Genomic DNA, 21,630 nt, shown 5'->3' on the forward strand with positions numbered 1-21,630 from the left:
TTTCCAAAAATATAACTTATCAAGGAATTCTATATTTAGGACTTTCTCTTTATTTAGGACTTTTACAAATACAAAGCCCTTTTTTCAGAGTACATTAGACATTCATTATGTTTTCTATAATGGCAAGATATGACTCAGATCATTGATAAATATAAGACCTTCTTGAAGTATTTAAATAAATTGTGGGTCATCTTAAATATTTTTTTATAATAGGGAAGACTTCTTAAGGTCTCCCAGAATTATAAGACCTTCTTAATGAATATGAAGTATTTTCATTGAAAATATTCCTAAATTTCTTGAGAGTTCTTTTATAAATTGAAACAATGGAATATTTTACAAATTTATAAACTTATTAAGGTTTTCTTATACCTAGAAGATGATGTTTTTTTTTTCAAATATGTGACTTCTTGAGTTTTTTTTTGTAAATTTACGCTTTTATGAAAAAATAAAAGGCTATTTAAGAAACATATGAAGTTCTAGACGATTTTTTGATGGGTCTTCTATCAACGAAGGGTCTTCTAAAGTTATATGAACTTCTTGAGGTATTTATTTATAATTTAAATAATAAAGTATTTCTATCTATAGAATATCTCCTGGAAAATAGAAAATCTTTCCATCCATAGAAATTACAACCGCATGATTTTCTAGGAGTTGTTTTATAATTAGAAAATTTTATTCAAGGGCCTCCTAACCATAGAATACCTTAAAAATTTTGATGGCTCTTCCATCTTTGAAGGGTCTTTTTCTTCTTGAGGTTTTTATTTATTATTAGAAGACTTCAGCTGGAAAATAGAACATCTTTGGTGGGTCTTCCATCCATAGATATTATTCTGTTTAAGATTAACATCTTTTAAGGGACTTCTTTCAATAAAAAATTTTATTTGATATATAATTAGAATGCCTTTTTTGAAATTAAAAACAGTTTAGAGATCTTCTATAAATTAAAAATCTTAATAATACATTCTATAAATGTAATAAAATATATTTAATAATATATCAACACTTAAAGGAAACGAATGCCTTGTATAGAACAGGTTTAGACGAATGGTTTTTAATTGTTAGATATGTAGGTGAATGGTCATATGCTTTCTCTGAATAGAAGATCTTTTATCAAACTTGATTTAACGATTTCGGTAATCTTCATCAGATTCTATTTATCTAAATGCATTTGACAGTCATTTCAATTGAGGGATTCCAACACTTCAACCTCCACTCAAAAGCGAAATTGTTCCATTAATCTTCTTACCTTATAGAATACCATTTAGAAGTCTTCATTATATATAGAAAAAATTAATAGGGCATTTTAAAAATAGAAGACCTATTTATATCGTCTGTAGATAAGTGGTCTTTAATAGTTAGATAAAATACGTTATGGTTTTGCAGAAAATTTGTCTACACTACTTCTAATAATTATTATTTATTTTGATAATTTTCCTCAAATGATACACCAATTTATCTGCACCCATCTGAAGGCCATTTCTTTTTTTTAAAGAGTTTCCCACTTTTCACATCCACTCAAAAGAGAAGTTATTCAATTAATAACTAGTTACCTAAAATAGTAAACATCAATTGAGGGATTTCCACACTTCAATCACCACTCAAAAGAGAAATTATTCCATTTTTCCCAATAACCATAAAAAATAGAAAATAGAATACCTTTAAAGGTCTTCTATATATAGAAAAGTTTAATAAGGTATTTTATAAGAATAATACCTCTTGAAACTATTCCCTTTATATTGTATGTAGATAAGTTAGATAAGATACCTTATGTACGTTTTGCAGAAAATGTATCTACACTTTAACTATTGATTCTGCAACGATCTCTCAAAGACATTTCTTTCCACATCCACTCAAAAGAGAAGTTATACCATTGATAATCAGTCACCTAAAAAAAGTAAACATTGATTGGTGTAACGCCTTTCTGCCTTACACATGTCAATGGTGGTAACCTTGTCAATCACAAAATTGATAAGGTTTACAATTTGTTTTTTTTTTCGATAACTTAATTATAGATTGCTTAATTTTTTCACAGTTAAGCATTAAAAGATTTTCTAGTGCATTAAGGGCGATTAAAACAAAAAAACAGAAAATTTCTGGAATTGTTTACCTACCAACAAATAGAACTTTGGTGTAGTTTGAAAAAATACCATGGGAATTTCTATAAATAGGAGGCGATTTTCAATAAAGAGAAGATTTGTTTTGAAGTCTCTTATAAAGACAAGAACGTTTTCAGATTTTCTTTTAATGAAAAAATCAAAAAAGAAATTTAAAAATAATATAAAGATCTTCTATAAATAAACCCCTCGCAGGAATTGTCTTGCTAATGTTTTGTCTATCACAACCTGGAAGATCTTGAAAAATCGTTTTTAGATACAAAAAAAATTGTAGAAACTCTTTTGTATGTATCAACGCCTTGTGCTAGGTCCTTAAACATATTTGTAAAAAATCCACGCCTATCTCTAAGTCCTTAAAAATATTAAAAAAGCACAAGAAATATTGTATATTCAATATTATGGATATCAAAATTGTTGGAAACAAATGCAAATATAGACGAATTTATCTATAACGTAAAAAATGAACAGCGATCAATTAATAAGGTGTGGAGAGCAAAAAGAGATTACTTTGCGTGAGAATTTCCACTATAAAAATAGATTTTTATTATCATTTTACTTCATTGAAGTATTGCTAAAAATTTGTATTTGAAATGTAGACCATATATTTTTGAAATTTAAATAATATGAATGCAACTTCTCCCAACAGTTATATAAAATAAGTTAAAAAAAAATTTTGCCACATTTAAACCAAAATAAAAAAAATAATGCTAAGCCAGCCCCTAAACCATAATAACAAAAAATATAAAAAAACGTAAGCAAAACAATAAAAAAAAAACAAAAAAAAAATATAAGTAAATGTAACTTAAAAAACAAAAACAAAAAAGGGTCTCAATGTGATGAAGAATAAATTTCTGTATAATTTAAAATTAATTATTATTATTTTTTAATTTTATGTGTTTATTTTTTTTTAATTTTCAAGTACTATAATAGTTATTATTTAATTAATATAATAATTTTTTCTGAGTAATGAATTAAGCTTTTGTGTTTTTTTCTATAGTTTTGTCAGTAAATCAAAAAACAAATAAATAAACAAACAAACAAAAATAAACATGTTACCACATAAATCACAAAAACAACAACAATAAACACAAACAAACCTCAGACAAATACAAAAAAATATAAAACAAAAACAAACTTAAGCAATTAATTTTAATAAAACTAAAAAATCGAATTGTTAGTACCTATTCCTCAATACAAAACAAAACAAACCAAAACAAATCATACAACAACAAAAAAACTAATGCTTCCTTTGACAATTCTTCTTCGTTCTATAAGATAACACAAATTATTAATTAATCTCTAAATTTTAATACCCCTCCTTCTTAATGGACAAATACCCACATAATTTCCCAAAGGTATTTTGAAAAGAAGAGGGGTAAATTCTATATTGTGATTATGATTAATTGTATAGGTATTCTTTTTTTATTTTATTTAAATATAGCAACAATTAATTTCTTTGGTTCATTTACTTTGTACGTATTCCAAAAAATAGTTATGTTTTATTATTATAAATAATAATAAAAAATTTAATTAAAAATTGTAATTTTTTTATTATAATTTTCCAAAGTACAGATGATAATGAAACCCAAAATTAATTCTACTCCTTCTCCTCAATTATGCATAATGCATAACAAAACCGAAAAAATATATAAATAAACAACAATGTTGTTTTTTGTTAAGTGTTATATCTGTATAATACAATTATTATTATTATTACAATTTATGATTTTAGTTTCAAACGAAATCAAGCGAAATTCTGTTCTCTTTTATATATAAACAAACAAATAAAAAAAATCATACAAACCTACATACATACCCATTCGAAAAGTAAAATATATATAAAGTGTAGTATTCCATTTTATTGTGCGATATCATGGACTTTTTTCTTCTTTACCTTTTTTTTATTTTTACAAAAAAAAAAAACTTTATTTTGTGACTTAGTGGACGTCTTACGTTCCTTAAAAACAAAATATATTATATATAAACGTATATGCATATGTTATTATTAATTTTTTAGTTACTTTTTTTTAAAAAGTTCCATATAAAATTTTCAATGTATTGTATCATGTAATAAATACAAAAAAAAACATCAAACAAAACAAAAAATATAAAAAACAAGAACACAAAATGAAAATAAAAATAATCTCTAAATAATTAAATGATAAAAAACTTGGTTGTATTTATTTGTATTTTTTTGTCACAATTGGATCAAAAGTTCGTTCTAGCTCGTTAAAAATATTATTTAAAAATCCACGCCTTGTGCTAGGCACTTCCTAGGGGTGTTGCCAATCTCTTATTAGGCGCGTCTTCCCGGTTGGCGGATGGGAAGGGGGTCTCCATGATGTGCAGAGTGAAAATGGTCTAGTTCATCTAGGTCAACTTTTCTCTGCACTTCGTGGAAACCTTCTCAATCTTCGGACCAAAATGGATCGGGGTAGTGCCCTTAAATTAATTAACTGCGATGGGTAAATGGAATAAGAACAAAAAGAATAAAGTTACGGTGCAGGGAGTTAATAACCCAATACCGGCGGCAATCGTTGGTGAGGTCACAAGTCAAGTGTCGTCGAGATCAAGGGATCGTGTCACCTGCAGCTGTATCTGTTACAAGTGCATCAATTTCAAATCCGAACGTTGACGAACCGGCAATTCTTTTAGCAAACGAGCAGGTCAAGAGACTGATGAAGATCAGTCTCTGCTGACAGGACTGTTCTGGGAGTGGACGACCTACATGGGACTCTAAATGCTATCCGCGATAGCCTAGACTAGACTGATACCGGAAGAGCAAGGTGGGGATACGATGATGAACTGCTACTGAATTTTACCCTAACTGATGATGAGCTGGACACCACGGTGATCGCAGCCAAGTCTACACTTGGGATAGCATTAACAAAGGAAGCACAGACCCTGTTGACCCACCGACTTTTAGTCTGACAGCGGCTCCAATGTTAGAAAGGACCGAGAAGTAACTGAAGCGAAACACTACAAACATGCTGTTTCGTATCTCTGGAAATTCGTAGGTCTAGACGCGAATTTGATTTCGGAGAGGGAGGTTCACCTCATCAAAGGCAATATGAGATTCGTAAGGAAGTTCGAAAGAATCTATCCACCCGCTCTCCATCGTGAACTCCAGATGGACAGGATCTCCGTCCCGAATCCTACTGCTCGTGTAAAAGTAGTGGAATCGGCGAAGCCCACTGTCTCTGACAAAGGTGCTAAGCCGACTTCTGATCTGAAGCCTAGCTCGAAGCCTAACCCTAGTCAAAAGGCTACTGGTAGCATCTCTGTCTCAAAGCCTGATTCTACGCCTAGCGACAAAAGGCGAAGCTAAAGTATTGGGTGGATCCACCAGTGGTCGGAATAGGAAGAAGGAAATTCCGGCAAGGAACCATCGTCTCCTGGGAGAGCAAATGCCGCCCCACAGAGCAAATCTGTGAAGCGTCTGTTCATAAACCACTCACTTATAGAAGTTGACATTGCTGAAACCCTTACGTATTGGATAGATAAAATGCTAAACAGCGGAATTATAAATTCAAATGTGGGGGGTACAAAAATCAGATCCATTTGGCCGACTCTGTCTACCAAAAGGACACACTCACTGTTGAACTTAAGCAAAGCTGAAATATGAGTAATGACAGGAATCATTACTGGTCATTGCAATATCAGGGCCTTTACTAGTAAATCGGATCATGATGCAATTGATTACTGTAGACTCTGCGTTGACTAGGAGGAGACAGGCGGCTCTTAAAGTCATAAAATATTGTTATATCAAATCTGAGGCCGTCCTCAAGTGTAGAGCAGCTTTGGAAGAACTTACATGCAGCTATCGGTTGTGTTGGGTACCACGACACCGTGACATGTCCACAGATCTAGCAATTGATGACTCAACCAAACCACACATATGTCATCTTTACCGGAACTTTGAGGCGTTCTTCGACGAAAGAGCCTATGGACTTTGGCACCACGAACCTGGGTGCAATGTGTCAAGATCTGTGTCACTGTCCAGCCCTGGCTTACAGGCGGCACAGACTAGTGGGTGCTCATTTTCCACCGAGTCTTAGCTTCTTCTCAACAACTGAATCTGCTCTAATCTTCTGTCCGATCTCTATAGCCATTGATATTACTTTAAATTTACCTTCTTACATTTTCTTGTAAGCTTCTCGTATCTCTTTATTTCCCCAATCTTCTCTCCCCTATTATTATCTCTTTTCTTCTCCTCGATGATCACAATGGACCTGACGGTCTCAGAGTGCTGCTGCCACATAAGTGACTACACATCCCCAAACCTAATCTAGGTCGTTCAAAATATTTGTAAACAATCCACGCCTTGTGCTAGGTCATTAAAACTATTTTTTAAAAATCCATGAAATATACTTCCACCATATTCAAAATAAAACAACATTATTTTTTTCTTTGAAATACAGCACACTTGACATTTTATTGTATTATTGTTATTTTCTTCTCAAAAACATTTGTACTTATAGTACATTCAAATAAAAATAATAATAAAATATATATATTTACAATAAAAACATATAACAAAAAATAATAAAACTTCATGTTTATTATAATCAAGCTTTATAAATTGTCAATTATTATATATATTTTTAAAGCACTTCCTTTGAATAATCTCAACTTAAGGCATTACAAATATACCTTAAGATATATTAAAATAAAATACAGAAAAAAATAAACCTTTCAAAAATACAATAAAAAGAATACATACAAGAAGTTTATATGCAGCGAACATATAAAACATATTTCGAGACTAGACCTAATCTAAGGAAAAAAACTATATAATTACAAAAAAGTAAAAGGAATATTAAACAAAAGAAATACTAGAAGCCTTACCACTACTACAAAACTACTTTAAATATACAAAAGTATTTAAAGAAAAAAATAAAAGAAACGAAACCTGTTATGAATTAATTCCAACCAATTTGAGAGTTAAACACCTTAGATTATACGTCTCAAAAAATTCTCATTTAGATTTTGTTCCAATTTTTCCGGATCGGTAACAGGCATACGGCACACTTTGTCATGACATATATAAACCGTTGGTTTGCCATTGATCATTTTGAATTTCTCCTGAACACGTTGATTATAGGCATGTCGGGTATTTTGAGGATCAACATGTACAATAATCATGCCAGGTATATAATATTTACGACAAATTTCCACAAAACGTTTAGTGGTCTCAGAATCTGGGCCCACCACGGCTACCAAATCGAGACCATTTTCATATAACAACAGGCCGGATAACATTTCGGGTAAGGCATAACCGAACGGTTGTTGATCGGCAAAGAATTCGAATAGACTGGAAGCACGCTTACTATAACTTTCCTCGTCCATATAGTGGGAGAGTAGGATAAGATTACGGGCTGATACACTATTGCCACAGGGTTCGGCACCATCGTGATCTATGGAGGAGGAGGAAAATAGAGAAAAATAATATTAATAAGGAAATAAATTGTTTTATTAAAAGAGAATTAATTATTAAGTATACATTCGATTTTCTACAGACAGATACAACCAACTGGGTCTTCTATAGATGAAAATCATCAGATCTGCTATAAGAAAGATCATGTGATCTTCTAAAGAAAAAGATAATCGTGTCTTCTTAAACAAAAACCATTGGATATACTACGGTAGGTCCTTAAAAATATTTTTAAAAAATCCATGCCTTGAGTTAAGCCCTTAAAAATATCTTTAAAAAATCCGATGGATTTTAACCTTGAAATGCATTCCTCTATATCGGGGAAGTCTGTCAATATAAAATTGGAGCTCAGCAAATTTTTCTCAATGCATCCAACCATTTCGTCTAAGGCTGTATCGATTGATTTACTCTTAATTTCTTATCTCTAGATCAAGTATCCTTTCCATTGTCTTCAATAAATAGGAAGAGAGACTAATATGTTTTCTTCACATACTTGTTTCCACACTTTGTACAAGTGTATTTTTTCAACTTACCATCCTTGAGTCTTATCACAACATTTGGTGAATTGGCTTTGGAATAGAAGTATGCACCATTTTCAGCGTCCCAAAACAAGGTGTCTTGGATTTCCTGTAATTCTTTAGCCCAGTCTAAGGCAAAACCATCCAAAGTTGCTTTATAATAATCCAAAAGGCCTCTGATAAGGAAAGCATAATCATCTAAGAAGCCATCGATACGTTCTCCCCTACAAAGTAACAAAAAATCAATGAACAAATATCAAATCAATTTTTCTTCTTCAATACTTACTCCAAATTCTCTTGCAAAGTCGAATCATTGGTGGCCACACCATAACATGAACGTCGCAGCAATTTCTTCTCTTTATCCCATAAATTTTCATACATAAATGTAACCAATTATATACACAGGTCTCTTTTCACTGCCACAATTGGCCAACTTTGAGAGGCCACTCAATACCAAACCATTCCATGAACAAATTATTTTTGTATCCAAGTGAGGACGTGGTCGTAATTTACGTATCTCATTCAACACCTCATTTGTGATGCGGGTAATTTGTTTCAATTGCTGCTGTTCAATGGAGTTTTTCTGACAAAATTCTTCAGCTGTTTGCCGGATGATTAAAATATTTTTACCATTTAAATGACCATGAGGATCACTGGCCGGTTCAACATTACCGGTTGGTTTCAAATCATAATATTTAGCATAGAGTTCAAATATTTTATCCGCATCCATTTGCAACTTGGTATATTTGTCTTTATTCTCATTTATGGCTTTCTTGACTTCTTCATAGGTCCAGGCATAAAAGGCACCTTCAACTTTTTTTGCATCCTCTGCCTTGGGCAAAGAATCAGCATCTTCACCAGCATAAAAACCACCGGCTGGATGTTGTAAATCTGTTGTCAAATATCGATAAATACCATCAGCATATTCCAAAAGGGGCTCCTCACGCGTCAACTTATAAGCATTTCCGTATGCTGACATAAGTTGGCCCTGATCGTAAAGCATTTTTTCAAAATGTGGTACATGCCATTTACGATCCACCGAATAACGTGCAAAACCACCAAAAACGTGATCATGTATACCACCACGACCGATATTGTGTAGGGTTTTTATCGCCATATCCAGGGTATCAATATCTTTGGTCACAATATAAGCATGGAAGAGGAAATTCAAACGGGATACTTCTGGAAATTTTGGATGTGAACCGAAGCCACCATATTCTGCATCATGGCGTTGCTTGAAGATACGCATAGCCTCTTGCAGCTTTGCATCTGCACTGCCTGGTTCAAATACAGCTTCTGTTGTTTTTTCACACAGCGACTTTTGTATGGCGGCAATAATTTCATTTCCTGCTGCCTTTAATTGTTCCTCATTGTCAGCCCATTTGGAGGCGATAGCTTTTAACACCGTTTTAAATGAAGGCATACCCCAACTATAAAGAAAAAATATTTATATTATAAGACGTGGCAGAAGGCACAGACATTTCGGCAAATATAAAATTGATCCTAAGAGTTGTTAAGACCTCGACATGGCCAAAATAACCAGTTTTCTAAATTCTGTAAACTTCCACCACTTTTCCTCCTTATATTCATTTTCTCCCTATTTTTATTATTCACTCCAACTTCCTGAGAAATTTTTTCTTAAAAGCAACGATCAGATCACGTAGTCCAGCTTGGCACGCAACATAAAATTTAAAATGGGTGACTAATACCATCGACAATTTTAGAGACATTTCAGCTATATATTTTGTGGCGTTCCGTTCGAACACATAGATAAGGAGTTCCCGATGTCATTGAGCTAAAAATAGAATTTTATTATGAGAGAATTCCTCCTGCTTGTCTGATCGGGGAAATATATGTATATTGTTGAGGCAACGTGACATGAATAATGAATTGTACAACGAGGATCTCTCGTATATGCATCACATTTACGGACAAATGACATCAGTTTTGAAATTCGGAGGATTGTGATGGCCAAGAGATGTTACTATGGTCTGAGCAAACAAGTCAAAAGCAAGACCATCTCCCAGTTTCGAGGTAGTCAACGATTTTATATACCATGGTACCGCCATAAACAAAACAAATGACATCAGTTTTGAAATTCGGAGGATAGTGATGGACAGATGCTGATACTACTCAAAAGCAAGGTGCTGTTATATGGATCTCAAGCAAACAGATGAAGCAGCTCTTGGAGTGTTTGAGAGACAAATTCTCCGAAAGATCTATGGGCCGATCTGCGTTGACGGGGAATATAGCCGTCGAATGAACCATGAGTTGTACCAACTATTCTCTGACATTGACATTGTTAGACGTATTGAGCTGCATCGACTACGTTGGCTAGGCCATGTTGTGAGAATGGATGAAGATGCCCCAGCACATAAGGCATATAAAAGCGAACCAGCTGATGGAAGATAACATTGCCGAATATGGTCTTTCAAATTGAAAAAAACTGCGCAAAAGACAGACGCGCCTGGAAATCTTTTTTAAGCTCCGCTTATGGAACGAAAGTTTTGTCAAAAGCCAGCTAAAAAAAAACTTGATGCGCTTGTAACAGGTACAGCTGCATGTGCCAAGGTATCCACACCAATAACAGCCGGATCACAATCGCTTGATCTCGACGATAGGTGAGTTGTGATCTCACCATCGATTGCCGCCGCTACTGGGTTATTAGCTCCCTGCACCGTACCTTTTATTTTTCTTATTCTTCTTTCCCATCTTAGTTAATTATTTTAAGGTAGAGGTGTGCAACGAAAAAATTCTCAGAGAACAAATGAGAAACCGCCATATGAAATGACTTACTAAAAGAGAACGCAGAGAACGAACTTTTTTATACATGTAAACAAGGGCACCAGTTCCCATGGTTGAACCGGACTATTTTATAGGCACTACGCCGATCCATTTGGGTCCACGGGGGATCCGAAGATCCCCAAGGTTTCCATGAAGTGTAGAGAAAAGATCCGGCCTAGTTTGACCTAGGTCAGTTCCACCCTGCACCCTCCCATCCGCCACCAGGGAAGACGCGCCTAGTAGAAGATTGGCAACTTCCATACATAGCAGCAGAGAAGAAATAGTTCCAACATAATATGATAGCTGGGTGGGCTTTTCAATTGATCTGTTATCCATAAACGAAGAGGAATGAGTTTAGCTCTTAATCATAATCTTTTGGGGGGCAAAATACCAAAGAGGGATAAATATACATCAATATATATATATATATTTAATCCCATTTATATAATAATGACCAATTGGTTTTTTTACTTTTCACAAAATGACAAAAACCTGTCATTCATCATCACTCACCGATCATTTGGTGGAAAATATGTACCCGCTGTTATGGGCGCCAAATCGGGCGTTAACCAAACACTCATTGGCCAGCCACCGCTACCGTTCATCATCAGCACAAATTGCATATAGATGCGATCAATATCTGGCCGCTCTTCTCGATCCACTTTAATGTTGACGAAATTTTCATTCATTATGGCTGCCACCTCTTCGTTTTCGAACGATTCATGTTCCATGACATGACACCAATGACATGTCGAATAGCCGACCGATAAAAATATCATTTTATTTTCGGCTTTGGCCTTTGCAATTGCTTCATCTCCCCAGGGATACCAATCGACTGGATTGTGGGCATGCTGTAGCAGATATGGAGATTTTTCTTGGGCCAAGCGGTTGGTAAACTTGTGTCCAGCAGCAGCTGCTGTACACAGATTACGAGCGGCGGTTATTGGTGTTGTCGTGGTATTGGGTGTGGATCCCGTCGACATTGTACGGTGACGGGGAGTTAAACGTGTTAGTAGCCTAAAATAAACGGAGAGAAAAAAAACAATAAAACAATGTTTTAGAAGATTCATTAGGAGACGACTAAGACTAAGTGGTCATTATTCTTGTTGTTGTTGAAGATTTTGGTTTTAATTAAAATGCAGGTGGTGACTGGCTATCTACAGTGTGTGTGTGTGTTTTTGTTAGATGTTTTAGATTTGCTTTTGTTGTTTTTTGTAACATGTACTTACGTAAACTGTGTCTGGGACTTGCTGCGTTTTAATATCGTCGCAGCCCTTGGTGTATTTGTTGTATTTTTTGTTGTCTGAGATGCTGTGACCGCCGCGGCCGACGATGCTACTACTGGTGCTGGAAATGTCGTAAGACTGCGACGTGACGTTGAGCTCGTTCTACAATTACCTGCTGTTAGTGATCCCTCCGCAAAGACACCACCGCAAACGCCAACACTTGCGTTCTTGGGATTTTGATAATTGAATGCCAGGGGAGTCGGCGGCGTTAAGCTTTTCGTTGTTGTTTGTCGTACCAATGTCGTTGATCGATAGATAGTTTTCAACATAGCAAAGCTTATTGCGTACTTTTCCTTCCCGCAACGGAAGTGACCACCGCTGCCAATGAATTGGAAATTAGATCAATTAATCCAATCAGTCACGTCAGTTCAGTGCTTCTTCTTATCCATCGATATGTGATAGGGCGGCCAGAAACCAGAACGTAAACACCACTATCTCCACGACGACGATGATGACCACAACCAACAACAACCACCGTCAGCCACCACCTGTGTGTGTGTCTCTGTTCTAATGTTGTGTTTACGTGAGTGCGTGCGTGAGTGCGCCCAACAAAAAACCCTTCCTTCTACAATCTCAAGAATGTTGTCTAAGGGAATGATTCTCTATTTACTTAATAGTTTCTTGCTAGGGTATGGAGACGAGATAACGCGATAAACAAACTAATCGAGCAAAATAGTCGTACTGCGACGAACGAGTTTTGTGTGTGAGGTAATAGGTCAGACTCAGGCTCTTTATTATTCCTCAATTATTGTGTTTGCTTTTGTTGTTGTTGCTGATGTTTCTATTATTATTGTTGCTCGTGTGCTCTTATTTACTCTTTTTTTAGTAGTGGGTTTGTGTAATAATTTGCAGAAATCAACCAAATGAAAACTTGTTAATCATATTTCACCAAAGGCAAACAATTAATTATTCGTTTTTTCTTTCTTTTTGTTTTGTATGCTATTTTAATTTGGGTATTTTTGGTTAGATTTCACGATAAGACAGACTATAGAGAGTAAACACTACCGAAAAATCCGACAAATGATGAACGCGACGAAATTTTGTGATATTCTTCTTCTGCTGTTGAAGACGACAAGACGACGAATTGGAACGAATTGAACACAAAAAATAACATCATCCAATCAAAACGACCAGAAAGTTGTAGTACGAACAGCAAAAACAACAACAACAACAGCAGCAACAATATTTAATTTTTCTCATTTCTGTTTTGTTATGGTCATTCGTCATGTGTTTTTGTTGTTCTCTTTTGTATCGCTCGCACACAATGAATAATCGTCGGGTAGTCGATTACTTGACAATAACCCATTATTGGTAAAGATTTTTGAAAGGGGGAATGATTGCGAAGAGTGGATTAAATTCTTCTAAATGTTTCTAAATTTGTGACTTTAATAAATTTTGAGTTGTTTTTATGAAAATTTATGCTTTTCTCTTCAATAAATTGGGGAGAAACAATGCGCCAATGCGGCATATTGTAGTCATAATGTGCAATTAGTGGTTGACGTAACGTAAAGTATGACATGTGTTTGAATAACAACGAATTCTTATTGGAAAAACGTTTCTTTTGATTTAAATCCTAATTCATATAAAAAATTTACTAAAATTGACAATTGCTTCTAAAACCATTAGATATGAACAATAAAAATATCTACATAAATATTCTAGGCATGGTAACTGCAAAACTACAACAAATACTATTCAACAACAACCACATAGAAAATTGTTATTGTATGTGAATTTTCAGAATAAAATTGAAAAACATGAATGAAAACCTTGCAATTTTATAATTCTATCGCTTTCAGATCTGAACTCCAATTGAGCCATTGCCATATGTAGGGTAACTACTACAAAAACGCTAAATATTGTGTTGAAAATTGCAATTTGTCATTGCAAAAGGATTCCGTGCATTAAATCTTCACATTAGGAAATTGAAGTAAATTGTAAACCAAAGGACAGCCAACTTGTGTTGCGATTTATTTGATTCGAAAATGTACGACTGTTAACCCGCAATTAGTACTCTTTTAAGTAAATATAATTGGAATTCTCATGCCAATTCGTGGTTGCAAAACCGGTTCAGAAAAAGAAAATAAAACGCCGATTCGTTATTAATTATTATTTTGTTAATTTGTAAAAAGCGAAAATTAATTGGTCATTATCTAAATGGCCGTGATGTTGTTAATTTCTTACGTAAGATAAAGGATATATATTAATATCCCAAAACACCAATATCTCTCTTTGGTATTTTGCCCAACAAAAGATTATGATTAAGAGATAAATTCATCCCTCTTCGTTTATGGATAACAAATCAATTGAAAAGCCCACCTAGCTATCATATTATATTGGAACTATATCTTCTCTGCTGCTATGTATGGTATGGTTATATTCAGATCAGCCTGATATGTGTATAAACCCCGACTAATTTTAGGTATTTCGAAGGCCTAAGGTTTTTAACCCAAATGACTATAATTTGGAATTTCGGGTTCTCAGATAATCCCTATATAAAGGTCTCACCTAATTTTCTTGGTGTAAACCCCTGTATGACAGAATTGGTGGTCTTCACTACGAAATGTAAGATTCCTAGTTTCCGCTTGCCATCTATCCTTTTCTGAAGAAGAATAGGAATGTTGAGGAACGCTCTAAGGAAAAAACTGATAGCAATCTACTCTTGCAAGAAACAGTTTGAAAGGTATGAGATAATAATCTAGCATTCTTCTCCAATATAGACGCCAATCAGATTCAACTGACATGGCTAAAGTAATTATATTCTAAGCTCTCTAACTCCTACTATTTCTTCCTCTCTTCCATTCTCTCTTCATTTCCCCTTTCCTTTCAGGTAACAAGGATGATCACAATGGACAATTGTCTTCGAGTGAACGGTTGTTATTAACAACCGTACATCCCTAACAGAACCTAACCTAAGACCAGTGACTCTTGCAGTGAATTGATGTCTAATTTGGATGTGAGTGATCTAATCCTGCAGTGACCTGTGATAGCCTGATAGTCTTCTATAGCCGAATTTGTAGCTGAACGTGATTTTCACATATGCTTTCATTTCAAAATTAAACAAGTTAACCACCTTGAGGATGACAACTCGGATGAGGGAACTTGTCCAACATCCCCAAAATACCGATTATAGGGAGGTATTTTTATATGGGGGCAACCCTGAAACTTGGGTTAATGTGAATAATTTTTAGTACGGAGATGGTCTATACATTGAGTAATCGAAATACAAAATTACAGCCAATTCGGTTGAAAAATATGTTCAAAATCCCCAAAATATTAAATATTAGAGGATACCGTTATGTGGGGGCTACACCAAAACATGCACCGATACCAAACATCCTAGGAGTACAAACAATGTCTGTGCAAAATTTCAATATCTTAAATACATCCAAGCGATTTCAAGCACATTCAGAACATTATATCATGTACAAAATGAAATACTACGGTCCTTAATTTAAATTCTCTGAAATTTTGGTAATCATCGGCCAATCCAAACCAAAGTTATAAGCAAACATGTAATTTGAGAGCTTCTATTCTTCGGAGGCGTTGATATATAATTTCGTCCGATTTTATGTAAATGGAACACCAAAGAGTCAAATTTAGGCCGATTTGCACAAAATTTTGCACAGCGTACTGAATTAGGTCCAAATTTATGTATGCGATGTTTTGTTGTAATCGGTTCAGATTTAGATATAACTCCTCTCCACTCTTGTCTTAGTCGGCCCGTCCGACTTTTGAACTTCCCTTACTGGGTTTCTTTAAATTTTGAGGGGTTTCAAACGGGATGACAAATTTAATATACTTTGGAGGGTATAAAAAAATGTATCCCCTAGTATATGCATAGAACTACATTTCCTATATTAGGGTTTTTAATCAATTTTTTTTTTCAAAATACTCAAGGCCGTCGGCTGGTCCTTAAATCGTATTTAAGGGATGTTTTGAAGGAACTTGTCCTGCCTTTTTCCGATATGTATGTTCTTCAAATATTCCAAGCCCACTGATATACACGAAATAAAAACTCACGATCATTTATTATTTTAAATAATTCAATTGATTTTTTATTTATTTTTGCTTTGTTTCATATATGTATATAAAGTAACTAAAATTATAAGTAAAGAAAAATAGTTTTGATTTTTAATTATTATTATTAATATAATTTTTAATTTAATGTGAAATTATTAATAATATTACTGTTGTTGTTTTTAGAAATTGGTTTATAATTACAATGCCATATAACAAACGATTAGTGTTTGCCAACTTAAAAAATATATATAATTTTAAATATTAGTTATATCATATTAATATTATACATAGATATATTTTTTTTAATTATATAAAAAATTATAATAATGCAAAAGTAAAGAAAAAAATTATATATTATACTGTAACTGTAATAACCTAAAAATATTAAACATAAAATTATAATAATAATAATAAATGGGAGATATATGTGACTTAATTTAAATTAAAGAACAAAATATATATAATTAAAAAAGGAAAAGAAAAATTTAATATAAGATATATAACACAATGAATTTAAAATTAAAAAAATAATAATATTTATAATTTTTTTTATATTTATAGATTCACTTTTCTTTAACATAACGAAAAGATTCAAAAAATGGGGGGTTTTGCCAAAGGAACTAGTGCAGTTCAATTTTTGCTTGGGGGTTTTTTTATCATTGGTTTAAGGAATTTTTTTTTGTTTGCTTGAAAAAGATTTTGTCGTTTTGTAAAAGAAAACATGTGCAAAACAGACAATGCATTTTTTTAATAAAATCATATTTTAAATCACAAAAGCATTGCCGAAAAAGAAAAACAAATTGTAAAATATAAAAAAAAAACAGAGAAATTAACAAAATAACAGCAATTTTTTTTTGAAGTAGAAATTATACACAATTTGTATCTTTTTAAAAATAATAATTATTGTTTTAATTGTTTTTAATGAAAAATATAGATTTATTTTTATAAATAACACATGATTTGAAATGAAAAATATAAGAGATTTGCTTTTATAAATAACACATGATTTGTTAAATTCCCATGTGGAGACAACATAAATGAATCCATTGCATATTTCGAATAACAAACAGAAATACCCATGACCAGTCTAATTATTAAGAAGTGTAACTTTTAAGGTTATGTGTTAAAAATTGCAATGGCAGACAATTTTCTTATATTTTTAACCACACATAACTTACTGCTACGAGTTTCAAAATGATATAAATGTCCGAATTGAGAATGAGCCTGTCATATTACTTAACCACAATGTGATAAATCTCAAATATTAAAATACAGTCCAAATTCTGTTCCACAACAGATAACAGATTTGAATAATTTTCCAAAGATTACTTAACTATAAAATTCAATGATTTTAGAGAAATACTGATTAAACATTTCAGAATATATATATTAAGAAATTTAAGGAAAAAATTGAACGGACGTCATTTGAGGTTATAATATTGGAGTACCTTAACACCTCCTTATATTGGAATAAAGTCATTTGCATTCTTTGTTAATCCCTGATTTTTTACAGACCATGTGTTATTTATTTCTTACAATAAAAATTCTTTAAAACAATTTTTCATATACAAGTAATTTTTAAATTTCTTATTATTTTTCATAACCATATTGTTTTTGTTTGATTTGCTTAGTGGGGAAAAGAGCACCTTATTTTTTTATTGGAAATAAGTACATAAACTGTGCGTAGATTCTTAAATTGTTTTGCTATTATGGAAAAAAATCTCTCTTGCTACTCTCACAATACAAACAAATGAAAGTAAGGAAATCTTTTTAATGGATTCTTCTTCAATTCTTTGCAAAAAACAACAAGGGGATTATCACTTTCAAGAGTATTAAAGAACTCTTTTACAAAATATGTTCCATTATCCTCTCTCTCTATTCTATCAAAGAATTAATTATTTTGTTTATTTTTTTTAATATATATTCCACTTTATGTACTTAATTCTGTTTTTATTATCTTAAATAAATATTTCTGTTTTCAATTTCTCTCTCTTGGTGTGCTTTTTGTTTTGTTTTTTGTTATTAACAATCACTTTGTATTAAAGTATCACTGAGAGCAGCAATGATTTCTTCTCCCATTTTGATTTTATCGGCAATATCTCTTGAATCGGTTATAAGTTTGGCTTTCATATTTATAAAATAATCAAAATCGGCATATTCATCTGAAGTTAAATTCTTCTCCAGCAGTGTCTTGACACTAACACCACGACGATCGATGTCGGCCTTGAGACGTTTAGCTTCAGTTAATTGCTCGAGCAGACGATCACGTTTGTTTTCCAACGATTTCTGTAAAATGAGCGAAAAGAAAAAGAAAGGAAATTAATTGGTATAAAGGTAAGATTTTTTTAAGGTTAGGTTTTAGGTAAATTTGAAATAAGGTTTGTTGGTTTACTCTATAATTCGTACAAATTATTACAAAATGTTGTTCGTTTACCCAAAAGTCCAGTAAATTGAGAGAGCAGATTTGACAGTTTTGCTACTGAGTATCAAGATCTATTAATAAGGTCACCCTGCTAGCGACAGTCAGCTGATTTTCTCAAGTCGAATGTCAAAAAATTGTTTTTTTACGTTCTCATGATGGAAGTCAATTCACAATAATACAACATGATATCAATACCAAACATCCCCTAGGAGTAGTAGCAAACTATGGACCAAATTTCAAAGTTCTATTTGAAAATATTGCGATCTCTATCGACATGGGGTCTCTGACGAATATTTCCTCCTACAGTCTAGGGTATACACATTTTCTTTTTCCGATGTCTCTAAAGAAAGAAATTCGAATATTTACCTTCTCGGTATTATTATCACCCACAGCGGTTAGTTGATTTTCGGCGCGGGCCAAACGTTCCGACAGCGACAATAGCAAACCCGTGATATGGCCAATGTCCGATATGTAGGTACGGCACTTGGATTCTTCAATGGGTCGGACTTTATCACACAATTGATTGAGCAAACTGTTGCCCAAATCATCATTGGCGGCTGATTCTTCATCGATGGCAGCTTGTTCTTTACTTAGGATGCGTACTTTATTGTTCAAATATTTGATTAATTCATCCTGAAAAAAACGAAACACACACACACACAACATTTAATAAAATGTAGAACCAAAAAAATATATGCCACAACTTACCACTTTATTTTTAAGGATATCACAGCTATCGGCAGCTATTTCAATTTCCGTCAATTTCAATTCCACCGTCAACTTATTATCCTCATCCCTGGTTTTGTTGTGATGATGCTGGCGTGTCAATGTCGATGTGCCCACATCACGTTTACTGGGTCTTTGGCGTACATTGGGATTATACAAATTGCTAACGTAATCGTGCACAGTCTTGCTGCCTGGTGGGCATAACAAATGTATTAGGGAATCATTTGATGGCAACATTGTGGCCAATTCTTTGGATAATTTTTCACATTCATCTTCGATGGGCAGGCGTTGGCGAGGTTGCAGTGTTGTTGTTGTGCGATTACCCGTCGTAGTATCACCGCTATCTTTACTGTTATTCATATCCGTCAGGGATTTCAGTTCACTGTCGGTGATATCATCGGTTTGTGAGGCAGTTTCAACGGTATTAGGATTAACTCTTAATATGATTTCACTTCGCTGTACCATCTTTAGGCTATCTGTGCTGGAATCCAATTGCGAGAGTATATGCTCGGTGGTGGTGGCGGCTTCGGTTTTATTTTTACTTTCCTTTAAGGCTTTTTCCTGTTCAATTTCATTGTTGTTAGATTTTATGTCTTCGCAATCTTCTTTGCAGGTTTCATTGGTTTTATCAGCGGATTCTTCTTGTAATGATGAGGATGATAATGCTGGTGTTGTTGGAGGTGATCCTGAGGGTGGTGATGGTGGCGGTGTTGATTCTCTGCACATTTTATCCTCCATCATTTGCGAGGCATTTAATTCCATGGTTTTTGGTATATCAATCACATTTGCCTGAGCACTTCTATTTGCATTTATATGAGGTGAAAGCGACGAGGTATAACCATGACCCAATAGCCCATTGTTTTCAGTGTTATGGGCTGACATCAATTGGGATTGCAATTGACTGATTTTCTCAATATTCTCCCTTAGAGATTCTTGACGTATTACCGCCTTCTTGTTGTTGTTGCTATTTTGTGTGGCACTGCCATTCAATGTTGTGTTGACCAATTCCGCTCTAAACAATGATGCCGCCGAGGAGCAGGCCGACGAGGCAGATGATTCATGTTGATGATGATATGAATTACTGCTGTTATTCAAGCTGGTATTACTCAGTAGACTACCACTACCGCTGGTATTCAATCTCTCTTCATGACTGGCACAACTCTCCGACAGAGAGCTCAACGATGAGAGTGATGAATTTTGATTCTCCTTAAGACTTGTGCTTTCCAGCATACTGTTGGGATGTTCCTCAATTGTGGTGGCCATTAGTGTGGGTTTCTTAAGGTCTAACGAAGACTGGGTCATATATTTGGTGGGACTTTGGCCTGCGGGCACTGATCCTTGGGTATCGTACGATTGAGATCTACTGAAATTGTTATTCAAATTAAATGAACTCAATACTGGAGTCGAATAACGTTGTTGGGATGGTGGATATGCTGGATAGCAGTTGTTGTTGCTGTTCAATGATTGTGGTTGTCCTTGTGTATTGGTGGGTGATGTGGCGATATTATTATTCGATCCATATCGCAGGGAACTGGATTGTGTACGCAAAATTGAGGCTTCAGCTTGTGTGGGCTGCAATTTGGCACCCAATGGCAGGACATCGGGTAAATTGCTGGGCAGTTTTGTCGATTGTGTCTGTGTTTGTGCCATAATATCGTATGTGGATTTTGCATTGCTATTCGCACCACCCACCAAATCTTCATTGGAGTGGAGGGTAAGTTTATAGCTGCCATGATCTGGATCCGAACTGGCTTGCTTTTCTAAGCTTTGACGTGGTAAATATGATGCTTTGGAATTACATCTGGAAAGAGAGAAGGAGAAACAAATTATGGATTAGTAAAATGAAGAAAATTTTTTATTAAACTTAGAAACATGACGAAGGTTTTAAATAAATGGTTTCCAAAATTTAAAATAAAATCGTATTTCATGAGGAATACAGGTTCAGGAATTTATTGAACCTAAAAACAAGAAGAAGATAAATAAAATATATTTTTTAGAAATTAGGGAATGATTTTAAAATTTAGCAGAACTGGAATATATAAGGACAAGCCTGAGATGAAGAAAGTTTTAAATAAAATATGTTTTTGGGAAATTAGGGAATAATTTGACGAAATTAAAAAAAGAACTTAAAAAAATGCAAAATAACTTGACATTTAGTCTAAATAAAAAGCCGCCAATTCAAAACCTCTTTTATCAATTATAACTCCATTTTCGCAAAACAACATTTAAACAAATTCAAAGAAAAAAATATCATTTGTTTTTGATTTAATTTAAATTACTGGTTATCCTCGAAAACAAAACAACAACAGCAACAAAGACGAAA

General features: G+C 33.7%; 2 protein-coding genes across 2 annotated transcripts; both read right to left on the reverse strand.

Moving 5' to 3' along the window:
- Nucleotides 1-7,059: 7,059 nt before the first annotated feature.
- On the reverse strand, nt 7,060-11,757 carry LOC133334281 (spermatogenesis-associated protein 20). The gene is given in 5 exon segments (XM_061542571.1): nt 7,060-7,531; nt 8,082-8,290; nt 8,353-8,460; nt 8,462-9,496; nt 11,364-11,757. Coding segments are annotated over 5 exon segments (2,082 nt in total). The 5' UTR covers nt 11,630-11,757; the 3' UTR covers nt 7,060-7,067.
- Nucleotides 11,758-18,146: 6,389 nt separating this feature from the next.
- Nucleotides 18,147-21,116, reverse strand: LOC133334284 (protein Shroom; the record flags this gene model as incomplete). The annotated part of the gene is made up of 3 exons (XM_061542574.1): nt 18,147-18,445; nt 18,948-19,214; nt 19,290-21,116. Coding segments are annotated over 3 exons (2,358 nt in total), but the record flags the coding sequence as incomplete, so codon positions are not given.
- Between the last annotated feature and the right edge of the window lie 514 nt (nt 21,117-21,630).

This window comes from Musca vetustissima, unplaced genomic scaffold, assembly GCF_032173495.1.
Source record: "Musca vetustissima isolate MV318-11 ecotype Yass unplaced genomic scaffold, APGP_CSIRO_Mvet_v1 utg15889, whole genome shotgun sequence".
Lineage (NCBI taxonomy): Eukaryota > Metazoa > Arthropoda > Insecta > Diptera > Muscidae > Musca > Musca vetustissima.